Below are 16,211 nucleotides of genomic sequence, written 5' to 3'. Positions count from 1 at the left end.
TCGGAATTTGAAAATGAAAGGCTTACAAGCAATCAAAGGAGTATTCAAGAAGAACAGCTGGGTCTCAGTAAGAATAGTTAAGATTTGTGTCATTTTAACTGGCCCTAATCTCATGCCCTTCCCCTCAGATTCAAGACAGCCTTGAAAACCAACAGTAACTGTAAAAATCAACAGCCTAGTAAGCTCTGGAGGACCAGAATAAAGTCATCAAAAGCTCCATCTCTAAAGAACTATCACTATTTAACCTTTTCAGCAGCTCACTTTTGGATGGATTTTTTTTTCTTTATCTGCTCTGACTCAGAGCTGAGTATGCAAATCATCTTATCTGGAAGGCATATGCCAAAAACAATTGATTACTTGCCAGTGGTGGGGTTACCAACCTGGGCCAAACAGAGACTGACCAGAAAAACTTAAAAGTTGGAAATGAGATGACCATAACGGGCTTTGAAAGGCTCTGATGTTTTCCTGGAATCTAGTAGCCTGCACACGTGCACAGGTGCCCAGGGAAACTCTAATCTCTCCCTGTTGGCCAACCCTGAAGCTCTCGTGAGAGGAGAGTAGAGACCAAGGCAAAGTTGTAAGCTGCCTGCAGGAGTGTTGAAAGCATCCCTCCCTCCCCCGCTCCACTAACAGCCCCTCAGCGAATGCTGGGAGACACTGGTTCAAGGCTTCTAAGGAATCTTAACAATCATTAGTGACCAAGCAGAGACTTCAGTGGCCGCACATGACAAATAACACAGATTTTTACAGAATTAATCCATGAAAGTCAATGAAGAAACAAACACTGGGGAAGGGGAGAATGTGATTTTCAAAATCTCTACATTGAAACATCCAGTTTTCAACAACCAATAAAAGAATACAAGACATGCAAAGAACCAGGGAGGTATGGCCTTAGTGGATAATGACTTTAACTCCACTCGTATGTGTGTGTTCAAAAATGTAAACCATATCTACATTACCATATCTCATACTTAAAAGTACGAGAACAATGCTTTATCAGATAGATACTGTCAATAAAGAGAAATCATGAAAATGAACCAAATTGAAATTTTAGTTAATAAATACAATAAGTGAAAAGTTCACTGGAAGGGCTGGACAAGTTTGAACTAGCCAAGGAGTCAGCAAATGGGACAGATCGGTTGAGATTATCTGATCTGAGAACCAGAAGGAAAAGAGTGAAGAATGACAAGAATCTGGTCAGGAGCTGGGATGGGCCTAGCTCACTAAACCGTCACAAACTGAGGGGAAGGAGAAGGTCACTTACAGACATGCGCCCCTTGTTTCAGAGATGACTATGCAGTGAGCACACCAGCACCCTGTGCTGAGCTGGGCATAAGGACTTACCATCCAATTAGGCCATTTTCCTTCTGGCATGTTTTCCATCCAGGATGTGATAACCTCAGACACACTGTTGTCAGAAGGCTTGTCTAGTTTACTGAGGTAACTGTTGAAGGGGAAATCTGCTTCTTGGATAAAAGGCAACCCATAGTACACCATGGTCTTGGTGATGCTCTCTCCATGGGCTTCAGTCCCCATGAACCTGTAATAGTGAGAAGTACAGTGTCATCAGGGTCTGTGAGGAGACTGGGAAAGCGCAGCTGCTATGCCTCATGGACAGGATGGGAATGAATGCGTGCTATTTGACCATGTCAGCTAGGGCTTACTAAGGAAGCAGAATCAAGCCAACGCACAAGAAATGGCACGCTGGGTCAACTGGCAATTTCTCAACACATTAAACCGAAAGACTAGCCTAATACTAAGTCATGTCTAAAAGAAACACATTTGGATCTCAATCAATACTGTTATTTTCTTTCTAAATCTAAATGAAACTCAGTAACTTCCAGGAAGACTTTTCTTTAGTAATTCTCATCACTGCACTTAGAACATACAGTATATGCCTGCATATAAGGTAAGGGGGGCTCACCCAAAAAACTTCCCCTTGTATCTGAATCCCTGTAAAGTCTCACTTTATTATTGGGGTGCACTGTCAGTTGCTGGAAAGCAGACACTCTTCAGGGAACACATATTTGCCTGAAATGACCCACATCAATGCTGGCTTTAGCTGTTCGAGACATTACATTGAATGGATAAGTACACAGTATCCGGAGCTGGGGTGTTTCAGTTCCAATCTCATCTCTCTGATCACTGCCTGTGTGACCATTACCTGTATGCCCAGAGTCTCAGTCTCCTCATCTGTAAAACAGGGACAGTTATCAGAGAACCTACTTCAAGGAGAAGTTTCTTGAACTCCTTTTCCATTGATTCTGTTGGGTAATCAATATAAACACTACAAGAGTTAAGTTCACTGAGTGTTTATTATGTGCCAGGCATCGTTTTAAGTGCTTCACAGACATCTCATGTAATCTCACAACCTTATATGGCTGTCAGTTACCACTTTTTAGTTGATGAGAAAACTGAGACTTAGGTTAACTAACCTTATGCCAGCTCAAGGTGGCATAGCTATTATGCCTGAGGACTCCACCTCAGCCCCACCTGATTCCAAAGTTGTGTTCCGTGATCTATTAACAGCTTAGCTGGAACATTTGCACACTAACAGGGCAAATGATAAATAATAAAGACTAACCTTTAGATAATATATTATCTTTTAATTAATTTTCACAAAATTCCTATAAATACATATTGTGACTAGCATCGCTTTACAAAAGAAGAAACTAAATCAGCAAAGTTAAGCAACATGAGAGACTATACCAGGCCCTAGCGTAACCGAGTTATGATGCACTGTAATTACACGGTTTGTTAAATTGTAACTGGAACCTCTTGAGGATGCGTGATTGTGAGGGATAAAGTGCAGATCACACGCCGTGCCTGTGGTTACCTGTATCGCCCTGGCTCCCTGCTGTATTGATTCATGGTCTGCCGGAAGCTGCGGACAATGTCGTGCATTCCCACCTGTGTGGTGGTGAAGTCATGGTGCAGCTGCGAGTAGTGAGTGATCGTGTCCTTTGAAAACAGGACAGCATGGTTACCATAATGTCACATGCCAAATGCCCATAGTGGCCTCGTGTGGACTGTCTCTTCAAAGGACTCAGACCAAAACACACATGCTTAAAGATGGCCCTAAGTCTTCCACTGCTCAAGGGATTTTGTTCACGGAGAACACTCAATATTATTAGTGTTTCATTTTGTGCTTAACTTATTAACTGTAAATCTAGTAAACAAGTTAAATTTTACCAAACAGCTAAACAGTGATTACAAATGTATTTAACAAAATCTTCCTAAACATTTTATTGTCCCAAATGCTCCACATTTTTAAAGGCAAACAAAAAAATTATCTTAATGATTAGAGTACATTATTACATTTGTACTTTATCTGCTCACAAAATTATTAATACCATGCATTTAAATTTGGTTTTTTACCACTTTTGTCCTTTATTCTTACAGTTATACTTTCTCAGGGTTTCAATAATTTTTCCTGATACTGATTTTGTGCTTTTCAAGGCTTACAATAATCTTCTAGAATCAAAGTAAAAGATTGTCTCATACAAGCTCAGGTTATAAGTCCTGGGTTAGGACATGAACAGGCTAGACAGTCCATGAGTTGCCATCCATTCAGTGGACCCCTTTTTGTAAGTGATTTTCTCTTGCTAGATCAAGTGAAGTTTTTTGAAATCTCCAATATCTTTGGAAGTTACATGTCCTTTAAGTTTTTCTTGGGTAGTACACAAAATCCATTGTTCTGGTCATTTGTCTTCAGTGGACGCATATGCCTATCTTCCGACATATTATAATTAGCAAGGTTATTCTGGAATTTCTTCTCCAAGTATAAACGCTTCTCTTTGGGACAGCTGGCTAACATACAACCTTTTTTTCCCCTTCATTTTTCCTTTCTACTGGAAATCACATGCGAAAAAAAAAAAAATGGCTTAGTCATAACCTTGGTTCATGACATGGTCTCATAATTAGCCCATGAATGGCCAGCTTCCCTTTATTACTCAGATAAGATTATCAAGTTGATAACCATATGAATTTTACTTTCTAAAAGGGGCATCATGTTATACATAATTTAGATTTTTTTGCTACACATTATATCACTAAGATTGACCCATATTGCTTTGTGTCACTATTAATTCATTTTTACATGGACTTCCCTGGTGGCTCAGATGGTAAAGCGTCTGTCTACAATGCAGGAGACCCAGGTTCAAGCCCTGGGTTGGGAATATCCCCTGGAGAAGGAAATGGCAATCCACTCCACTACTCTTGCCTGGAAAATCCCATGGACAGAGGAGCCTGGTAGGCTACAGTCTATGGGGTCGCAAAGAGTCGGACACATTTTTACATACTCTTGTATAAATATACTAATCTGTTATTTTGAAATGCATTTTGGGACTGCTATCTACTTGCCACTGAAAACAGCCTGACTGTAGCATGGTGGTCAACTACAGGGATGAGAGTGGCATGTGATTATTACTATGTCTCATGTGTGACATGGGAGGGGGGAAGGTTGAGAACCACTGGTGTGAAAGCACAAAAAGCCCAAATTCTGTTGCAGATAGGTTTGTTTGGTAATCCCATTTATCACCTGTGTCACCCTGATAAATTAATTCCTCTAAGATTCGCTAAATGGGGATCATGAAACCTCACAAAATGTTGAGAGAGTTAAATGGAAAGAGCATATAGCATACAACTGATGCTCAGCAAGTGTTATTTCCTTTCCCTTCTGCTTACATGTGGCTTTAATGACTGCAAAAGCACCTGGGGAGTTTAAGCCACCTCCCTTGAGCTTGAGTCAGTGACAGAAATCACAGAGTTATGGCCCTTGGTGGAGTCCACACTGCCCATGCCCTCAGAAAGTGATCTGTAAAGATCACTCTGGAGGGAACCAGTAGAAGGAAATATCTAGTCGCATGCATTTGAAACTCCTGTGTTTCCTAAAGAAAATGATTCAAAGCACTTAGGCAGAACAGAACTCACCTCTGGTAAGTGGTGTCTCAGGCTAAAAAAAAAAATACTCTGATAACATTTTCAGAAAAGAAAAAAATATAAATAAGTACATATATATTTATAAATATATATTTATATTTTTTTTACTTATTTTATAATATATATTAAAACCATGTATACATATATTAATATGTTTAAAACTTTACCGGGATTTGGGTCTTATTCACTTGGGCCTCATCTCTCAGATGCTTTGCTTCTAGAAGAAATTGAAGAGCATCGAAACTAAAGCCATCAACACCCTTTGAGAGCCAGAACTGTATAATTTCCTAAACAGGAAGAAGCAAAAACACTTGGTTATATCAATAACACATTGTTGTCATAAGGTTTAATAAAAGTCTTGTCTGTTAGTGACTTTCCATCATAAAACAGTCACCTCCACATATAAAAGTATCTATTTAACACAGCAGTGTCTGAGCCTCATGAACTTTGGAATAACTATTTATGGGCTCCTATTCTTCCCTCATATTTGAATTCAGAATGTTACATATGTAACTGATGCTATGAGCATGTTCCCAAAGTTTAGACTCCATTGGAAATGAAAGAATGAAACCACAATGAAACATGGGACTCAGGAGACACTGAAACCACAATGAAAGATAGGACTCAGGAGACACCGGATACATAGCTTATCTCCACCATGCTCCGTTCCTTAGAAGTCACTCCAAACTGACAGAAAATAACCAATTAAGCAGCCAGTCATGAAGGCTCTTCCACCAGACTGGGACATTTTGGAGGGAAAGACTGCAGCTTTCATGTCTGCTTCCCCTGCCACTGACCCAGCAGTTGTTATTTAGTGAACAGGTCGAGGAATGAAAGAATCAACCCCAAATGAGTCAAAGATGGTATAATACTGTTGGGACATCAGAGAAGTACAGCCAGTTCCCTGGCTTTGAGGCATCTACACAGTATCTGGGGACACGCGAGAGGGTTACCTAACACAAGGCAGGACATGGTTCAGCATCATGAGAGCAGCTTCCTCGGTCTGCATGACTGTTGGAGCACCAAGAAGATGTAAGTTAACATGGGTGGGCACAGCCATGTGTTTCCTGCCTTAAGGCAAGGAAAAGCTAGAGCTTGGCTTGAGATACCATCAGAGAGTAAGCCTAGAAGAATATTCGGGACTGTTTTGGGACAGCATGAGTCAAGCATGGAGGCAGAGGATGACTTGGCCTGTATGGGGACAGTTAAGAAGACCAGGTGACCTTGAAAAGCAGAGGGCCTGGTCTCAGTTCCCCTCCCCCTGCCAACCCCTCCCAGCTGGGCCGACGCCTGCACCCACCGAAAGACACCCTTCTGCAAAGGAACAAGAGCTCTCCCTGTTCTCCTTTCAGCTCAATCCTTGCCAAAGGGAAGTTTCTACAGGAATGTGTACATCATATTTGGAGAAGGAAATGGCAACCCACTCCATCACATTAGAGCAGAACCACCTGTAACTTAAGGTACTGGAGTGAAGAAGCCAATTTTCACCTAGTGAGGGGAACAGAGCTATAGACCTCAAATAAGGACTGTCCCCAAAATCACTTGCTAGATTCAAAGTGTCTTTCTTGTATCTACATGGGCATATGGGGCCTCTTGAGGCTGCAGGTCAAGGCTCCCAAAGGTTTCTCTAGGCTGAATGCAAGGCTGATGTCCGTCCGTTTAAGGTGAAATTTTGAATGGCAAAGCTTAAACTTTTCGAATCTAAGAACAGACTCTGCTGCTGACAAGCCTCATTTTGAACATAGCTGACCCAAGTGCCCTTAAGCTGGCCCTACCCAGTGGAATTTCTCTTTGGGGTACAAGACCCACAAATCTATTCTTACTAGCATCCTTCTTCACAAATTCATTCATTCAGTAAGTATTTGGGTTCCAGCTAGGGACCAGGCACTTAGCTATAGGCCTTGGAACTAGAACCACGTGCAAAATACAACACAACCCAGACACAATCCTAGGTCTCATGGGTTTTTTTTAAGAATCCTCAGCTAGACAAATATTAATGCAAAAATGCTTAAGTCACAGACACGATAAATCTTTCAAGGAGAGGAGCAGGGTAACACAAGGGTGACACAGCAGGACTTGCCAGGGAGGTCAGTGCAGCAGGATGGCAGGAAGTGAAGGCAGTTAAGATTCAGTTAAAGAAGCCCCAGATAGGAAGGCACCTCATTCACAGAACAGGATCCATAGTGGCTCTAAGGACCCACTTAGCATGAAGCTAACCAGGCTTAAGTTTTAGGACCCTTCACTGCATGGCCCCCTTTCTACTCACATTCATTTTTCATTCTAAATAACCACTTTTTTTTTTTTCCCCTGTACCTAATTTTATACTCTTTTTATTTTAAAAAAGCCCCCAAGTTTGGAGGATGGATACATGTATATGTATGGGTGAATTCCTTCACTGTTCACCTGAAACTATTAAAATATTGTTAATCAGCTATACTCCAATATGAAATAAAAAGTTTAAACTTTAAAAAAGCCCCAAGTTTTTATAACCTTCAGATCCCGTACAACCGGGGTCCACCCCTAGGTGGCGCTGTTCTTAACAAGCGAGAACAATGGAAGAGAATCGGGGTGGGGCGCAAATAACTAATCCACCCAAGCGGACTCTGACAAGAATGTAGAAAAACATTAAACGCCATGCAGTTGTAAACATTAACCTTTGGAGCACTGATTTCCGAGAATAAAGCTATTCATTCTCTTCATGAGGTCCTCATTCACTCTGGGGATCGCAGCATTGCTAGCTACCGAGCCGACGTTAGAGAATGAGAAACACGGACCTCAGCATAGGCATATGGCCCTGGCAGGGATTTTCACTGTAGTCTGGTAAGAGATGTTATCATTGTTTGATGAGACAAAACTAAAAAAGCCGGATGCTTGTTTTTGAAAGTCTTTTTTTTAATTTTTTTATTAAACTTTTTATTTTATACTGGAGTATAGCGAATTAACAATGCTAGGATCATTTCCGGTGGACGCAAAGAGATTCGGCCATACATATACATGTATCCATTTTGAGAGGCATTTTACATGCTGAGGTCTTCGCCCAGATAATCTAAAATTTGCTAAATGGCTCTTGAAAAATATTTTCATTGTGCTATTTATTCTCAACCAGCTAAAAAAAGAGAATTCCAGATTTTAATGGTTAAGTATAAGTTCAGTCTCTCAGTCGTGTCCGACTCTTTGCGACCCCATGAATCGCAGCACGCCAGGCCTCCCTGTCCATCACCAACTCCCGGAGTTCACTCAGACTCACGTCCATCGAGTCGGCGATGCCATCCAGCCATCTCATCCTCTATTGTCCCCTTCTCCTCCTGCCCCCAGTCCCTCCCAGCATCAGAGTCTTTTCCAATGAGTCAACGCTTTGCATGAGGTGGCCAAAGTACTGGAGTTTCAGCTTTAGCATCAGTCCTTCCAAAGAAATCTCAGGGCTGATCTCCTTCAGAATGGACTGGTTGGATCTCCTTAGTTAACCATCTCTTTATGCCAATTAAGCTCCCCTAGTGTGCTGGATGCAAAAATGGGCACAGAGCCTAGTTCCCCAGGTCTGGGTGACCCATGTAGGGACCATGGGACTCTAGGGACAGTACATTGTGTCTCCAATTTCTAACTAACTCCCATGACATCACGCAGCCCTGGTTTTTCCACCAGACATGTCTACATTCTTTTCTCCTTAAACAACTCGCTCCTCTGAGTGAAAAAGGAATTAGTTCAAAACCTTGAGGCAAATCTTTCCTTTTGAGGTGACTGACATTACTGGATCCATTTACGTAAAATGAAAGGTTTGGGACAAAGAAAGGCTCTGCTGTTACACATGATGATATATAAGACATCCTCTTGATAATGACATATACCCCAGGTCATCCGTCTCAAGAAAGAATGAGAAAGCATAGGATATTTCAGAAAGACAGAGAGAAAACCATATCCTCTGCTTATAAGCAAGGAAGGCAAGCCAGCCCTACTGGTCTTCAGAAATCTGGGTAAAATTCTCTGCTGACTCTTCCAGAAGCAGGACATAAATCACAGGCTCCAGAATCTGACCCATAAGGGACTGTCCCATCTCCCCCACTATCCAGCTGCATGACTTAGGTTATATGCATGACCTCCAAAACCTTGGTTTCCTCATCAATAAAATAATACCTGCCTTACGGGAATTCTGCGAGGATTAAATGAGGTACTGCTGCCAGAGTCAACTGATGTGGTCTTTGTGCTGTGCTTAGTCGTTCATTCGTGTCTGATTCTTTGTGATCCCATGGACTGTAGCCTGCCAGGCTCCTCTGTCCATGGGATTCTCCAGGCAAAAATACGGGAGTGGATTGCTGTGCCCTCCTCCAGGGGATCTTCCCAACCCAGGGATCAAACCCAGGTCTCCCACATTGCAGGTGCATTCTTTACTGTTTGAGCCACCAGGAAAGCCCAAGAATACTGGAGTGGGTAGCCTATCCTTTCTCCAGGGGAACTTTCCAACCCAGGAATCAAACCCAGGTCTCCTGCATTGCAGGTTAATTCTTTACCAGCTGAGCTACCCAGGAAGCTTATACCTGACCTCTCTGCCGTGTTTGACAACATAGACTAACCCTGTCATCTAGAAATACTCATAGGACTTAGATCCAGGATACCACGCTCCTGGTTTGTGACTTCTCTGTCCGCTCAACAGTCCTTTAAATATTCATACTCCTTGGGCCTCCATCTTACACCCTCTGTTCATTTCATTTCACAACAGTATTGACTCATTTATCTATCACTTATTGATTATTTAACAAGTACCAGCCATTTTTGACACCAGGGACCAGTTTCACGGAAGACAATTTTTCTATGGACAGGGGTTGTGGGTGGGAGGATGGTTTTGGGACGATTCAAGCTCATTATACTTATTGTGCATTTTATTTCTATTATTATTATTATTACACCAGCTCTACCTCAGATCATCAGGCATTAGATCCTGGAGGCTGGGGACCCCTTACATATATAATAAGCACCACACTATCCTAAGTGCTTTACAAAGGTTAAACCACTTAATCCCCAAACGACCCCACAAGGCATGTACCATTATTGTTCCCATTTTACCATCAGGGGAATTGAGACACAGAGAGATGATGCGTCTTGATCAAGGTCATACGACAAGTGGTACATCGTAATTGGAACTGTGTGGTGCCCTTACAGGCTTCCCTGGTGGCTCAGATGGTACTCCATTTGTTATGTGGCCTTCCTTTACTATAATTTTTTTAGTTGGGAGGACCTGCTACATCTGGCCATCATCCCCACATGACAACAACCCCCTCAAGATAAATGACAAATGGCCCTTTGGTTCACCTCAGCCAGCCCAGTTCGCTCACTGATATTACCTGCCTGACCTCTGTGGGCACTGTCCACATGGCAACAAGTCCCAGAGTTTTATCTCTGAACCAGACCTTCCTCTGAGCTCCATTGCATTCTAGCCAGCTACCCACGGAACACCTGGATGTCTCACAGAGAGCTCAAACTCTACACAACTGAGACCCCCCCACATACACACCCACTCTTCCCATATCTCCCATCCCAGGAAACAGACCTGTCACCCAGCCAGAATTCAAATCTGAAACCTGGAAGCCACACCAGACTCCTCTCTAAGGACTGATGATGCCTCTGCAACCCTTACCCCACCCTGCCACCCTCACTGGTCCAAACTTCCAGCATTCTTTCCTAGTTACTGCATCACCCATCTCCCCAGTTTTTCTGCCTTCAAACCTGCCTTACTCAAATGCCTTCATCACAAACCAGATTGATTTTTCCCAGTGCAAATTAAAAATTATTCCCCTGCCCAAAACCTTTTAAACCCAAATCCTACCATGGCCTCCAATGCAGCTCATGATGTGGTTCCTACTCATCTCTCTCACCCCGTCTGATCACACACCCCCTCTCGGGACAGCATGTACCCACAGTGGACAACTCCCAGCACTCCCACTATGCTGTGACTGCTTTCTCTCTGCTGGGGACACTCCCACCTGTGTCTCTTTGCTTGGCTCAGTCTTTCTCACCCTCTAGCTATCATTGCTTCCTCTGTAAACCTCTCCCCAGTCTCTCCCACTCTGTGTCCAGGTTAGGTCCCCATCCTGCATTCTCCTACTTCCTACTGCCATGAACACTCAGCACACTTTACCGTAATTTCCCATCTGTTTACCACCCCCCTCCAGAATATATTATTATAGCCCATGATGGCTACAACATGGGTCATTCTTTCTCACTCTCTAGGAATCATTGCTTATATCTATATATCTATATATCTATATCTAGGTATACCCTCTATTTCCCATTTGTTTGCCACCCCCCTCCAGAATATATTATCATAGTCCATGATGGCCACAACATGGGTCCATCTTCAGAATCAGCCTACTCTGGCATATAGCCAATACACAGCACATGCTGTTTAATGAGGGAATGGTTTATAATGAAGTGCATGGCATACACGTGGTATAATGATGCTGCAGTGATGAGCATCAAGCACTGAGCTGGCTTATAAAGCAGGTAGTGAGTATATTTTATTTTGAATTGAGCTGCTTGTCTCCAGCAATACCATGCTCAGTAGAGGCAGAACAGAACCATTACTTATGCTCTGTATCCCATCTTTAGCCAGGAGGGCATCTTGGTTCCCAGTTGCCAGTTGCTGTAAATACACTGACTCCTCTACTCCAGGGCTCAGCCTTCCCACGCGGGTGGTTTCAGGAATCAGACTGAGCCCCAGACATGGGGCCAGGCCATCTGGAATCTCTTCCCTGCTCTTCAGCTTGTCTACTGATCACTTCTCTGGGCCTCAGTTTCCTTATTTGTCAAATAAGGGATTTGGAGGGCAAATAAAAAAAAAACTGATTGGAAAATTATAAAATACTATACAAATATAAGCCACCCCTCCTCTTCCTGACTTCTCTAGCTGAAAAAGCTCTAGCCCTGGAAGGTTCAGGGCAGAGCCAAACCCCTAATGGCCAGTGCAAGGGAGAGGACAAAGAGGAAGAAGAAGGATGCTCTGTGCTGGGTGTCCCCTGCCTGCCAGCCTCCCACCGTGCAGATAAGCTGAAATCTGATGGGAGCCCCGAGGAAGAAGGCTCAGGTCCTGAGTACAAGCTGGTATGCAAGCACAACTCATTCCAAATGCCTCCTCACCACAAATTATCAGGGTTGCAAATTATTAACCTGTATAACTCTGCTTCAAAGATAAGTGCTGCTGGGGGAAGGAGGATGTCAGAAGTCCCTTCATGTGAAAGGTCCCTTTCCAGGAGCGAAGAGCCTTCCCTTACAGCATTCAGCCTTTCTTATTTACTTCTAATAGGAAACCTTCTAAACCAGCCTTGCAAAAAAATGTCTAACCCCTCAACCAGAGGCAGTAATGATTCATCTCAAGAGGGATTTCATCCTGCAAGGCTAGTAACTAAAGCTCCTATTTACATCCTCCACTACTTGGATGCCTTCAAGAGAATTGCCGGGTTATTCAAAAAAGAATTAATGTATTCCTGGCATATTTTGGCAAAATTTATCACATTTGTCTAAACATCTCCAGGCAATCCATCAATATTGCCGCAAGGAGCCTGGAGAAATCAACTGCCTGATAAACCAACTGGTTTATGCTCCCATTTATGAATTTCCAATAAAAACCTGCTTACAAAAACTGTGTAGAAAAAGTGAAACAGAGAGAGAGAAGCAGTTTGCCTCAGATTAGGCATGGAGCTGTGGTTAATTTAAGTACATGGATGCGACAATCTTGGTGCTTGGGTTTGAATCCTGTCCCCTTAGTCCCAAGGTGGGTGGTATCACCTCTTTAAGCCTCAGTTTCCTTCTCTGTAAAACAGTCGTGGTCATAAAATCTCCTAAGTTAGGTTTGTTTTGAGCATTAAATGAGATAATGCTGGTAAAGCACTTGGCAAAAAGTAAGTGCCTAATAAGAGTGGGGGATGTGAGTGTATAAATGATCTTCAGTGATAGAGAAGAGGAAAGTTCACACTCCATCAGAGAAGTTTAAAACTAACGCCTTGTTAGTGGGCTGACTGGAGAAGGCAATGGCACCCCACTCCAGTACTCTTGCCTGGAAAATCCCATGGACGGAGAAGCCTGGTAGGCTGCAGACCATGGGGTTGCGAAGAGTCAGACACGACACAGCGACTTCACTTTCACTTTTCCCTTTCATGCATTGGAGAAGGAAATGGCAACCCACTCCAGTGTTCTTGCCTAGAGAATCCCAGGGATGGGGGAGCCTAGTGGGCCGCCGTCTATGGGGTCACACAGAGTCGGACACAACTGAAGCGACTTAGCAGCAGCAGCAGCAGTGGGCTGACTGTGTCTACCTCCCCACCCCCAAATGAGACAAGGCTGCCATGACAAGGTGCCTACTTCTCAAGATCCCAAAGCAATTCATCTAAATTCTGGAAAACATATATAGTAAAAATAGCCTTAGAACTAAGGAATTTATAGGAATATATTTAAAAGAAGTGCAGGACATGTACACTGAAAACTAGAAGACACTGTTGAAAGCAACTAAAGGAGATCTTGAGTAAGTAGAAAGACATCCTGTGTCCACAGATCAGAAGAGCTAATATTCTTCAGATGGCAATACTCCCCCAAACTGATCCACAGATTCCATACAATCTCAGCAGGCTTCTCTGCAGAAATTGACAAGCAAGTAATAAAATTTGCAGGGAAGTACAAAGAACCCAGAACAGCTGAATAATCTTGGAAAAAAAGAACAAGGTTGTAGAGCTCACACATCCCAATTTCAAAACTTACTATATAAAACTATAGTAATCCAGACTGGCGTAAGGACAGACATATAGATCAATGGAACAGAAGTGACAGTCTAGAAATAAACCCCGATGTTTGTGATCAATTGATATTCTAAAGGGTTCCAAGACAGTTCAATGGTGAAAGAATAATCTTTGTTAAACACATATTGTTGGGATAACTGGATAGCTACATGCAAAAGAGTGAAGTTAGACTCCCTCTTACCAAATACAAAAATCAACAAAAAATGGATCAGAGACCTAAGTGTAAGAGCTAAAACTACAAAACTCTTAAAGGAAAACATGAGTTAAATCTTTACAACCTGGAGTTAGGCAATGGTTCTTAAATGTTATACTATATGCATAAGCAAGAAAAAAAAATAGATAAGTTGAAGATCACAGCAATTAAAAACTCTTGTGCTTCAAAGAGCACCATCAAGGAAGTAAAAAGACAACCTATAGAAAGGAAGAAAATTAATTGCCAAATCATATACCCAGAATGTGTTAAAAAAAAAAACTTATAACTCAACAAAAAGTCAAATAACACAGTTTTAAAATAGACAAAGGATTTGAATAGACATTTCCCCAATGAAATATACAAATAAACTATAAGCACATGAAAAGACGCTCACTATCATTAGCTGTCAGGGAAATGCAAATCATAACCACAGTGAAATACCACTTCACTAGCATGACTGTTATCAAAGCTAAGACAAAAGCAAGTGTCAATGAGGATACAGAGAAAATAGAAACTCCATACATTGCTAATAAAAATGTAAAATGGTCCAGCTACACTGGAAAACAGTTTCTCAAGAACTTAAATACAGGTTATAATATAGATACAGGTCACAGACATCTATATAGATACTATATGATTCCATTTATGTGAAATGTCCAGAACAGGCTTATATAGAGGCATAAAGTAGAGTAGTGGTTTCCAGGGCTCAAAGAGAGAAAATATGGTAGCCAGAGGGAGTGAGTTCTAACGGGTATGGGGTTTCTTTTGGGGGGGTGATGAAAGTGTCTAAAATTAGTAGTGATACTTGCATAATCCTGTAAACATACTAAAACCACTGACTTACATACTTGAAAGGGGTGAATTTTGTGATATGTCAACTATATCTCAATAAAGCTGTTATTTAAAAACAAAACAAGAACAGACTAAGGGGCACAGGTGTTCTTAGTGACTCCAACAAGGCATCCTCTGCATCTGGCTGACATGGTGACTTGCAGAGGGAGACCCACAGCTCCCTGCTCTGTTGTATGTGGGCTTCCTTCTCACCGGCCTCAGAGCCCTACCCTGCTCCTAAGTTCTTGCCCGTGAGAGCCACAGCAGCAGCAATAAAGAAAACAGCAGCAGGGCCAATGTTTACCGTGATTATGTGTCAGGTGTTGTTAGAACCACCACTATACAGGTGTGAGTGCCAGCAACTCTCACCTGGGTGCTGCAGGAAATCTGAGCATCATCAGACCACAGAGCATCACCTCTGGATCAGCAAGTGTCCCTATGACAGCATTCACGGCCCCACAGCATCAGCCCTCACCCTCATTTTTACACCCAAACTCCCCAACCCTGTCCCTCACGTCACTGAAGTGCACTGATTGTGTTGCCACATGGAATACAGGGCAACCAGTTAAGCTTTAATTTAAGATAAACCATGAACTAATTTTTTAGTAGAAGAAAGTATCAAATATTGCACTATTCATTGTTTAACTGAAATTAAAATTTAATCGAACATCTTGAAATTTCACTTGCTGTGCCTGGCAGTTCTGCGCAGCAGCCCCCAGGTCATTTCTGAAACACATGGAGCTCAGTCTCCCCCAGAAAATTTTGCATTTGCTCTTCTCTCTGCCTGAAGTTCTCTTTCCCTAGCTGTCCACATGGCTCCCTTGCAAACATCAGGTTTTGTGCAAATGGGACCTCAACATAGGGGTGTCTCTGAGCCCACTTCTCACTGGCACTGCGAAGCTCTCTAAGCCTTCATCACCACCTGACATGTTAAATATTTAGCTGTTGTCTGCCTTCCCCTAAGGATACTGGGAATTCCTTGAGGGTGGGGTTTCTTTGATTCACTGTTGCATTCCCACTGCTTAGAACCAGACCTGACATGGAACAGATAATAAGCTGATATTTACTGAGTGAATACAGAAATGTTGTGCGTGGGTTATATCAACTCATGTTCCAAAAAGCCCCTGTGAGACAAACACTGCACCATCAATCGTGTCTCATAGACAAGGGATCCAAGACACAGAAAAGCTAAATAATTCACGCAGAAGCTCCCTGAAGCTGATGATGAGGCCAGGTCCAGACCCAGGAGCTGTGCCAGCTTAGCGCAGGCAGAGAGGCATCTCAGAGCTAAGGTAACAGGTGTTTCTGCCTTCCACCCATTTTGATTATTTGGGGTTAGAGGAAGGAAAGAGCCACTGACATATCTGAGAGTCTGTATTTGCATCAGACACCTTAATCCCAGAACTGAATTGCACTGCTTGATTTTGCTCACACAATTACTATTCAACACAAAGTGTAGCAAATAA

The 16,211-nt window shown here is 42.5% G+C and overlaps 1 protein-coding gene and 1 non-coding gene across 2 annotated transcripts in view; one reads left to right on the top strand and one right to left on the bottom strand.

Moving 5' to 3' along the window:
• The window catches only part of SLC3A1 (solute carrier family 3 member 1), a 33,262-nt gene that overhangs the window by 9,488 nt on the left and 7,563 nt on the right, over positions 1-16,211 (bottom strand). Inside the window, exons 5-7 of the mRNA XM_006056812.4 lie at positions 5,109-5,228; positions 2,837-2,961; positions 1,345-1,540 (exon numbers count right to left, since the gene is read on the bottom strand). Of these exons, the coding sequence (XP_006056874.3) occupies positions 1,345-1,540; positions 2,837-2,961; positions 5,109-5,228 (441 nt within the window). The remainder of the gene's footprint in view (positions 1-1,344; positions 1,541-2,836; positions 2,962-5,108; positions 5,229-16,211) is intronic.
• On the top strand, positions 4,107-4,178 carry TRNAC-ACA. Its single transcript has one exon. It is a non-coding gene; the product is annotated as a tRNA-Cys (tRNA).

The sequence above is a fragment of the Bubalus bubalis genome, chromosome 12, assembly GCF_019923935.1.
Source record: "Bubalus bubalis isolate 160015118507 breed Murrah chromosome 12, NDDB_SH_1, whole genome shotgun sequence".
NCBI lineage: Eukaryota > Metazoa > Chordata > Mammalia > Artiodactyla > Bovidae > Bubalus > Bubalus bubalis.
Note: the sequence above shows the minus strand (reverse complement) of the source record. Positions and strands in the feature narration are given on the sequence as shown.